The 10616-nt window shown below is 42.5% G+C and overlaps 1 protein-coding gene across 1 annotated transcript; it reads right to left on the reverse strand.

The window, feature by feature from the left end:
• Positions 1-255: 255 nt before the first annotated feature.
• Positions 256-1578, reverse strand: LOC139737492 (5-hydroxytryptamine receptor 4-like). Its single transcript, XM_071648164.1, has one exon. The coding sequence runs from the start codon at positions 1546-1548 to the stop codon at positions 517-519; it is 1032 nt and encodes a 343-aa protein (XP_071504265.1). The 5' UTR covers positions 1549-1578; the 3' UTR covers positions 256-516.
• Positions 1579-10616: the final 9038 nt, after the last annotated feature.

The following is a 10616-nucleotide window of genomic DNA, read 5'->3' on the forward strand; positions in this document are numbered from 1 at the left end:
AGTCCCTGTAACAACAACTAAGGTAATGTCACTTAAAATCGAACATCACTTTGGATGGCAGGTTTCGTAACGTCATTGTATTGTTCATTGTGACTGAACAGTCATTCATATCGACGTTTGGTCATTAGTCACAGTGCGGCAGGTGCTGTGGCGGTTTTCCACGCAGCCAACCCTGGAGTACCTGGAATGGGGGTTTACAGCCTCTGGCACACTTGGCATCTGCACACTCTGGTCTCGGGGATCGGGCTTGGGGGAGATAATACGTAGCGGTTGATGGGGCTCTAAGGCCTATGGAAGTGCTAGTACAGAAACTCAAAATCCCTCACTTGGACAATGACATCGAGATTTCTGCGATCAATGTTCCCTTACTTCAGCCGGTCTCGCGCAGCAAGATTTAGTTAGTGTGAGGGTGACTCTTCATAAGGAAGGAGGTAATCCTTCGGGAAGTGTATCGGTAGCACATGAGAATGGGCCTTTGTGCGTTTGGTCTCTTCTCCGTTATGGATTCGTCGATGTTCATCTACTGGAGATTGGGTGCCCTTGCGCGCGTAAGCAGTCCGAACTCGGCTCGGGAATTGCGGAGAGTCTACACCTGATGATCGCCATCATGACCTTCTTGAAGTGCGGGTGTTTCGTCGCGTAGATGAGCGGGTTTATGCACGCGTTGAGGAGGATGATCGCGCCCGCCCATGGAATGAACGGTTCCGACCCAGGGATGACCAGGCTTGCGCAGTAGGGGGTGATGCAGACAACGAAGGCGCACACCACGTAGAAGAGGTTCTTGGTAATCTCCACCTGCCTCTTGCTGATGGACTTCCTCGCTGTGCTCTCCCGCCTCTTGGGCTTGTGTGTGGAGGAAGACGACTCCGAGGTCTCTTGGATCTCAGTGATGGACTTGGTGTGGGCGCGGACGTGGAAATAAATGGCGACGTAGGAGACGACGATGACGGAGAGCGGGATTGGGTAGATGATGATGGCTTGGGTGATGCTGTAGTAGTCGGACAAGGGATGGGCAGTATTGTGGGTGCATGTGCCGTACTTGGCGTCGTAGCCAAGCTGTCCGAAACCGAAGAGCAATGGAAGAAGCGACATGAACAGCGGGATGGCCCAGGTGATAAAGACCATCACACCCATTCTGCCTCGGGAGTAGTAGTGGTGGTAGACGTGGATGGGCTGCGTGATCAGGACGAAACGATTGAGGCCGATGGCTGCCAGACTGTACACACTGCAACCAACGCAGGTGTACACCACGATGGCAGCCATCACACACAGCGAGTCCTCCATGGGCCACGATGAGCGGTCTTCGTTGAGGAGCGCCACCACGTTCCAGGGCAAAAAGAGGTTCGTAATGAGGTCGGCGATGGCTAGACTGACCACGAATACGTTGGTGACCGTCCGCAGCTTCCGTGAGAGGGCCACGGCAGCGATGACCACGGTGTTTCCCAGCAGGCCAATGACCGAGATAAGGATAAACATGATGGCCAAGACGAGTCGCTGGTTGTAGTCGGTGAAGCGGAACTCTCCCCTTGCTTCATCCGTAGTGCTCATCTCTCCCAGCGGGGATGGTGTCCCTGTTGAATTGCTCGCCATGTCGTATGAACTATCTGTGGAGAAAACAAACAAGACGAATTACCTATTAGTCAACTTGCTTATCTCGGCATAATATATGAAGTTGGATTGCTTTAATAATTATGTCTTGTTGTGTACAAAATGAAAATGACAGGCAGAGACATCTCATCCTGTCACCTGTACAGATGACACATGAAGAACGCGTTGTATCACAAAATCACGAGCGTTTGCCCTTCGTGAAAAGTTTCTACCACAGAAATTCACAATCTGCCCAAGATAGCACTCACAGACATTATTCAAACGACCTTGTCTGTTTCAACTGTCACAGATAAAGATTTTAAAAGTTTGTGGGTCATCAGGGCCACGTGACGCTTGTCTCCGGTCAGACGCCAATTTGACGTGAGATCGAGCCCTGACCGGACCGATAGGATCTGACGATATCTCGTCAACAGGAAAACCCCAGTTGTCATTTAGTACCATTATACCTTTTTAATCATGTCTCTTTGCGCTTGCGCAGAAGAAGGGCGGGGGGAACAACGTATGTCAGTTCTGGTCAACTTTATGGGAGCAATAACAACGCATAAACTTTCTTCAGAAAGTCATAGAGGAGACAATTAATATTGAGTTTTAGATGTTAATTGCGCTTCGCTTGTTCGTTTATTTAAAAAAGAACACAAATGTAGAAATTGGAATGCTGCCCAGATTCAATCACATGACCTCAAATCACGACAAGTCTGAACATGACTGAAATCAGCGTCGCGTGACAAAAACAGCCAGAATTGCAGAAATCAGGACATGGCGGATGAATACGACGGGTCGGAGGGTGGGCACAACAAGTCCTGTGAGACTGGTCACTCTCCATTTCAATCTCCGTCCGATTACAAAGGCAATAATTGAAACCTTACAAAAATGAAAGCCATGAAAACATAACGGAACATAACAATCCTTGGCTTAGATAAAAACTCGAGTGACATTCAGGTCAACGTCCTTTACCCTCAAATTCCCCTTTTCTCCCCCAGACACCCTGAATAATGTACCGAAATGTGTTTTTAACAAACCCACTACATGAAACGTGTTTTTGTTGCAAAACAGGGTAGAGGCATTCCCCAAACTAAAAATAGAATATTTGACGAGAACGTGTGTAGTACGTGTACGATCAACTGATATATTATGACGTATTCATGCTTAGCTGTCTCTCCTTTTTCGCCCTTTCTCCATTGTCCTTGTCATATTTGTCAATAAGGTAGTGTTTCTTTCATGTAATCTTTTCTTAGCCTCCACCTTTGCGAAAACCCTTACAATAATCCAAAATGGTTTTTTTTTTTGTACTTTGTAGGAGCATTTTCCGTGTCTATCCTACATGTTAAAGATTTCGAAAATATTGCATAATTCCATGAAGAAAAACAACAAATAAAATCTCCCGTCATTTCATTTCACGCCATGTGCAGTTCTTTTGGTCCCCACTTACAGACAGACCACACTGAATGTCCTTTACAAAAATTCAAAAACATATTCTTATATTAATTGGTCTTATGCTTGAATTCACGATGCGAAATGAATAAATAGATCAATAAATAGCGGCGTATATAATACAATCCATTTGTAAAATCAATCAATGAACAAAAAAAAAGGGTCAATCATTCGACCATTTGCACCATTTCAGTTCTGTCTGCCCAATATTAAGATGGGTGCGTGAGAAAAGCACGTCTCACAAAGTGTGAAATTTAACGAGAGCTCATTTCACTTTGAACGCCATCACACACATTTGGCCGAGAGCGAGAGGAAAAAAAAAAATCAGCTTTTGAAAAGAACTTTGTAACAACAGAATTAAAAGTAACAAAACGACATTAGCTAGTATTTATGGACAAATACAAAGGCCACAAATACATCAAACGCAAACTAAATACTTGTAAGGGGACAACCAGCGTCTCTTATAACTCTGGAATTGCGAACTTGAGGAGTTAGTAATGAGATATATCAACGATTACGTTCAAACCCTCCAAGCACATTAATCGCTCTCATAATGTCGGCAGTGAAATTAGAAAGAAAAATTGGTTTTCCATATGAATGCGCCTTTGTCGCGAGTCTATTAATGACGGTGTCATATTACACGAGCGTGAAAAACACAACCCAATCAAACAAAATGAGAGTGAAGTCGCAAGACCCACTGAGGTGTTCATGCGTGCTATTCGATGAATTTCATAAATCTATGAATACAGAGCGCCACGCGCGACGACAGTACTAGTATAGCTAGAGTACTATCGCCCTACCAGCAGATTTTGCCTCCCGCGCTAGCTTTGAAGGCACCGACGCCCGTATTGCCGTTTGCTGTGGTGCTTGTATACTCCTGCGGTGACCTCATTTGACACCGTGAATATGGGCAAGAAAGAGAATCGTTGAAACGTTCTCTTGCAAACATTCCATTTTCCACAAAATGAACGTAACTGCGGATGGCAATACTCATAGATTAAATTTCCACCCGATATCCAATCGTTTATATTGATGGTCGTCTACATCACGAAGTGAGAGCAGTTTACGACCGATAGAACCGCCGAAGTTACGTTTTTCCTGGCTCTCCCAAGTCGGCCTAATGCTCTACCAATCTAGTCCTACTTAGAACATGTAGTACAATCCTTGAAAAGACTCACCGCTAGGTCTTCTGAATGTGCTATGAAATCAATGTCAACAACATAGACCTACTCATGATATTCACCGACCATTTCTTTTCCCTGCTGACCCTAAATTGGACCAGTCGATTGATCGATCAATCAATGATTAAGGTTAACACATCAATCAATATACGGCAACCAATCGGCCATTCAACGCGTCAAAATGGGTGTGTACATCCAGCGTCGCTGGAGCAAGTTAACGGGAAATACATCGAACGTTAAAAACAAAAGTCATCTTCATGAATGAAACCAACGAATGGGAGAATACTACACGAGTGTAGTAACAGGATACACAAAGAACGGATGAATGAGAAAGGTGAGGGCAGTGTGGTTGTACATGTTTTCTTTTTTCTGTAAAAAAAAAGAAAAAAAGATATGAATAAAAGTATCCATTAAAAGCCAGTCTGCAAAAGGGTGGCTCAAAGCTGCTTGCCGAGCAACATATTAGATATCAAATTTGATATAGCGCATAAACGTTCCTTTCATACCTTTACATTGCTAGAAATTACTATCACATGTAATTCTGGACGCTCCAAGGCCAGACCCACTCACAGAAAACTAAAATTGAGCGGGGGGGGGGGGGGGGGGGGGAGGGGGGGATAAGGAGAGAATGTAATGTACTATATTTGATGAAATGCGTTTTTCTATATCAGGTTTATAGGGAAATTAAATACACATAACCTCATTTTTGTTTTTCTTCAGACAATTGAGCTGATGTAGTATGTGGGCTTTTTCCGCTTTCTCTTGTTTGATCCCCTACCAGCCACTCTCGGTTTATAGTCCTTACAACTTCGGCTTCCGCCGGATATCATTACACATTTTGCGATGATTTCATTTCAAACTGCTGCAAAACTTCTATTTGATGATTCGAAAAATTATTGGCAGGCTGCGAAATTCCAAGAAATGCCTTCCCCAATGTGTATTACAGCTCGGAATCTACTTAAATGTATGTTAACAAGATGAGAGAAAAAAAAAAACATTTTCATCTTGCCCTTGAAGGTTATACGGCAATACCGGCCCACTAAATTTACCGCGTCATCTACCCTATCCTTCCGATCGGTTATGATTTCCAAGCCATCATCAGAATCATCACGTGGGACCACTCAGCATTCTAATCAGTACGCTCGTCTAGTTCAAGGGAATACTGTTTATCAAAATTGACCAATCAGAGACGGGCAGATATGGATAACAACCAAGCATCATCACTCATATTCACAATGCTCGATAATGTTAGGTGCTAGTGGAGCTGTGATAAAAGTTCAAAGAAATTAAACGAAGATTGGTCGTTTTCATGGACTATTTCTACGGATGAACAAAAATTAATGTGCAGTGTTCAATTCATATGCAATGTCAAATGGCAAGTATCACTTAAAATAACATTATAACTTAATGTTGAGTACCTGGAGTAGGATTGAGAAAGGTAATGTTGATGACTCATCGCAGGGTTGTCTCATTAAGTTGTATTTTTTTCAAATTTCCTTGATTACAATCATGGAATCAGAGCATATCAAGATTTCCCACGCCCGTTCACTGGCGCTACTCTGCTGTTATACTGCTTCACGCATTGTTGCTACATAATGGCAGACTATAACAGAACGAAAGTTCGTCAAAGTTGACGAGTTTCTGCCCTTGTTTCGCGGCATCTTCGGGATTATGAGACTGCAGTGAGTGACAAGGGTGAAATATTATAACGAGGTGCCATCTGCCAACCCACACGGAGCTACTACTTTGTGCGGCTGCAGCTGTGAGAGCATGGAGCTACAAAACATGGTGAGAGCAGGGAGGTGAGACACCTGGTGAGAGCAAGGAGGTAGTACCTCCTTGGTGAGAGCATGCACTATAGGGAGTTACAGATACAAAAGTGCTTCTGGGAATGCTGTCATACATATCATCGAAACACCCCCATGCTCAATGGCCAGAGTTGGTGTCAACTTGGTGTAAAGCTGGTGTAAAGCTGGTGTAAAACTGGTGTCGAGCAGACCCTGAGCTATTTCTTACTCGGAGTGAGAACTCTTGAGCATTATTCAATGGGCTAAGCGAGTCCATCTTCGAAGTCCTCCAAACTTTAACACATTTCCACCTGATGAGGAGGATTGCGTTTAACTTCAAAACGGTATGTAACATGCAATGTTCAGCTTACAGAATTTCACACTAGCTAAAATTCGCCTTCTCAAAAGGGAAATGGAGTGCCATGGACGCCAATGACTAACAGTGCTACTAATTGACAATGTATGCTCAAAAATACCTACATCATAATTATATCAGAAAACTAATCAAAACTGAGTACAATTTCGTGTTCCACTGCTGCAATTTTCAAGCTTTTTTAAGTGGGTTGCTATGTTTTTGTTTTCGTGTTTGTTTGTTAATACAGGATACAGGAATTGAACTTGCAACTAGTATTTCGAACATTTAGCATATAGCGAGGGATTATCTGGGCATGAATGAGCGTAGCGTGGCGTGAGTAAACCGGACTATACACCAAATCCATCGTTGAGGTCAGGCTACATTATCTGCTACATCTTTCTACATCACATCAACGCATATTTATGTGGGCGATTCTGTACAGAGAATCAAATTTGTATTGCATCTTGACTTCCGATGACTTTTTAAAAAGATGTTATTATGACAGTAAGAAGCAGTGGAAAATTAGTCTTTTGTTGGTCGTTCATTTCTCCTTTTGCCCCCAAAATATGGGATCGGCTTGCGGGTTGCAAATACACTCGACAATTTCAGAAAGCCTAAAACAACAACAAATAAGAACACACAAACTCAGCGTTATTAAATACCTTGTTCGTTTTTCCACGTGTCAACCCTGTGTGAATTTCAATATTTTTCATTGATATCAGCTTGATGGGAGTTTGTATGACTGATGTGTTGCAGCTCTTTGTAACTAGTGATGAAAAGGTTTTTTATGGTGAGTGTCCAGATCGTTATGTTATGATAAAATTTGCTATGAATATGCAGGAATATGTATGTAATTTTGCTGGGGAAAGCTTGAATGAACTATTCACACTGGGCGAACACGTTCACGAGCAATATAGCCATGAATGGAACACCTTTGGACTTCTCTGGTGAGATTTGATAATAGATAGTCCTCCTCACCTAACAATAGGGTGGCGGAGGATGTGAAAATTCCCATCAATCCCCATCTCGTTTTTCTCCATCTACCACACTGGGTTGATGGCAAAATGAAGCAACATCTGGTGCTCCGGACACCAAGCTTACACCAGGCGCCACGCGAACCACCCTAGAACGGGCATTATCCCCGGGCACTGAAGCGAGCAGGTGCTGAATGGGCGCGCGCATTTTTAGCGATAAAGCTTCGTTTGAAACCGCCTGTGCGCTTTCACAAATGGATTTTGACAATTAAATCGTAAACCGCTATAGCAAATTATTTCACCCATTTAAAACTACATATAGCATTGGTAATAAAATATTCATGCATTACGCCATACACAAAACCACACAATTTGATATCGTAACAGAGAGAACAACAGATATGTCGATAAAAATGAGTGATGAGAAGGATTTTGTTACTCGCGTATAAAGCCATGTTTTTTATGATTCGAATGTCAGCGATTTTTCTGGCATTTGGCCAACCAATTGAAAGTTCTTTCGCTTTCGACAAGGGCTCGTCGTCACACTGTGGAAAAATGTTCGGCATTTAATAATCCTCAAACATTGTATTAAATGACTAATGGTTATTTTCGCCAGATGCGAGGAAAAAAAAGAACTTCTGCTTAGAATGCAAATTAAATGGCGGGGGCATGCAAAGGTCGCAGTCAGCTGCATGGAATAACTCTATACGATTGTGACATGTCATTCTCTGAAAGTCATACTGAGTGATTTATCTTCTTTTTGATAAATAGATATTCCATATAATTATTCTACTTTGTAACTTTTGTATCTGTCGCAGGGCGCCCTTGTAAAGCAGGCCTGTTTGGCTCTGAACAGGGAGGTGAGTGAACCCCCTGCTCTGAATGGGACTACCATGCTTTCATAGAAGACATGAATAAATAAAAAGATATGTCATTGAATAAATAAATAATGAAATGATGCAATGATAACAAAATGGTTTTGTCATATTCTCTTGAACGCCAACACTATGATTACATAATAATCGTCATCCAGGGGCAGTGAATAAAACAAACATACCTTTTCGCATCAATAAATCATACGACCCATTCAATTCAGAAACAGACGAGAGTACTTCTCGTGGCTGTGATATTGATCTTGTCACCTGTCTATCAATACCCCCAGCGTTCGCAGTGTGCCACTAAATCGCCCAATTATCCTCATTAGCAGCACGCTTCGTCTTTTCCACCAGCCACAGTCCCATCCGCGCAAGCCCGCCGGTCCAGCCCAAGCCCTTTCCGCGACCCATAGCCCAATTACCGACCCGTTGTTCACTAATTGAATCCCAATAAACCCAATTAGGATGAGAGCACAATTACCGGCGTTTAAGCGTGCGTCTTCTAACATCGATGACGAAAAAGTAGTACTTGTTTGTTGATGTAAGAGCACAGTTACGAGTAGAAAAAGGATGACTCTATTTAAAGACGGTAACACGCCCTTCCCCGTCGTTGACAGAGATGCAGAAAAAGATACTGATGCCACCCTAATTAGCAGCTTGTATCATCTTTTCGTTGGCCCCTTCCGCTACTTAACGAAATACCCTCGAAATGATCTACAAGGCCAGGCTAAAGTAACACGACCCCCGATTTCGATAGGACGAGTTTGTCTCCTCCTATTTCATAATTATACTCTACACACACGGTGTTGCCGCTTTGAAAAAGATGATCGAGACTTCACGGACGAAAGGAATAAGCTGATTTTATTTATCCAGCCCAGGGTAGACGCAATACGCTTGATGCGAGTATATCGCCGAGCTATCTTCTACTAAAACAACAACAGCAACCGCGTAATTCATCAAGCATGCTTGTTAACGTTATACCAAAATGGATACTACCCAATTAAGAGCACTGCAAGTAAAAGGCAAAGAGATGCGATGTGTATTTTTACATTCATATTCACTGCTCAATGTGGACAGATTGGAATTACAATATCCTACGTCATGACTCCGGAATGTTTTATTCATCCAGTGTTTTTTTACACGCATTATTTCACAAGAATATCCATGGGAAAGTCCATGACGTAATCACGTAGCAAGGCAATGACGCAAGCAGCACGCAAGACACATCACGAGTTGAATGCATATTCATTTCGCTGAGAAGTAATCATGTTGAAATACGATTATTTCGTAATTCCAGTAGGCACCCATTTTAGGCCAGTTACACCCTTGAACTTTCACTTCCGGATGAGTTCGTTTGTTTTCCCATGTTGCCATCCTTGCTCAACCAGGTCCTGGGTACACATAGCGGAAATTTATCGGATCTCCTGTGTAAACTTTCTTTTTCAAATATTTCCAAGTTTGTTACACCTGTCCGCCCATTATGACTAACGTGTTTGTTCAATTGCACAAATTCAGCTGTTGCACCGCTCCCGATAATGAAATATAATAGGCTTCCCGTTCGATCATAACATGGACCCTGATCATAGCAATGAAACCCGTATTATACATTGATCCTTTCTTCCGCTCGACAGAGCTGTCCTTGAAAACAGCATTATTTGTAGATGTGACAAGTGCATCTTATAGTCTCTAAAACGGATGAGTGAACATGATGAATGAACGAGAGATATTATTGGCTTCAATCCATGGCATGAGAAATACGCCAGCTTCAGCGACTTGCCGAGAATATTTTCGCGGTTTCCCATCTGCCTCACAAAAATTGAATGCCCGGTACCTCCAAACACAGGCGACAAGACCCATAATCAAACACTGGAAAACAATTACAATTTCTTTTCAATAGTTCTCAGGCTATCTCTGCTCACATGCGTAATTGTTAACCTCAGTGCACCAGTTCTCACACTAAGAAAAAAAAAATCATAAATCATCTATGTTGTCTTCGTAATCGAAAAGGAGGTGTTTGAACTATTCCCTGTGAGTAAAGGACGATGGAATAATCACGTTCTTCACTCACAAAGGCGGCTAAAAAATGCTCTTTTTTTGTTTGTTTCTTTCCTTGAACCGGCAAACTTCAAATCTAAACGGTCTCACTAACGAGACTATCATAATAATTGTTATTTCCGTTAAAACGATTCTACTTCTCTTCCCTGGACAAGCAGAAGTCAAGGACATGTGGTATGTATAACTACTTTAGCGATTGTCTTAAAATGTTTTTGTTTTTTGTTTTTGGTCAGATTTGTCGATGTAAGTTCAGGGTATAGAAGAGGCTGCAAAGAAGCGAACAGGTACTTATGGCTGGGGACATCGATAACAATGCCACATGCAGAGCTCATCTATTATGCAGGAAACCG

Source organism: Diadema antillarum, unplaced genomic scaffold (genome assembly GCF_040938485.1).
Source record: "Diadema antillarum isolate AM-2024a unplaced genomic scaffold, OU_Dant_1.0 seq00000693_RagTag, whole genome shotgun sequence".
Classification (NCBI taxonomy): Eukaryota; Metazoa; Echinodermata; class Echinoidea; order Diadematoida; family Diadematidae; genus Diadema; species Diadema antillarum.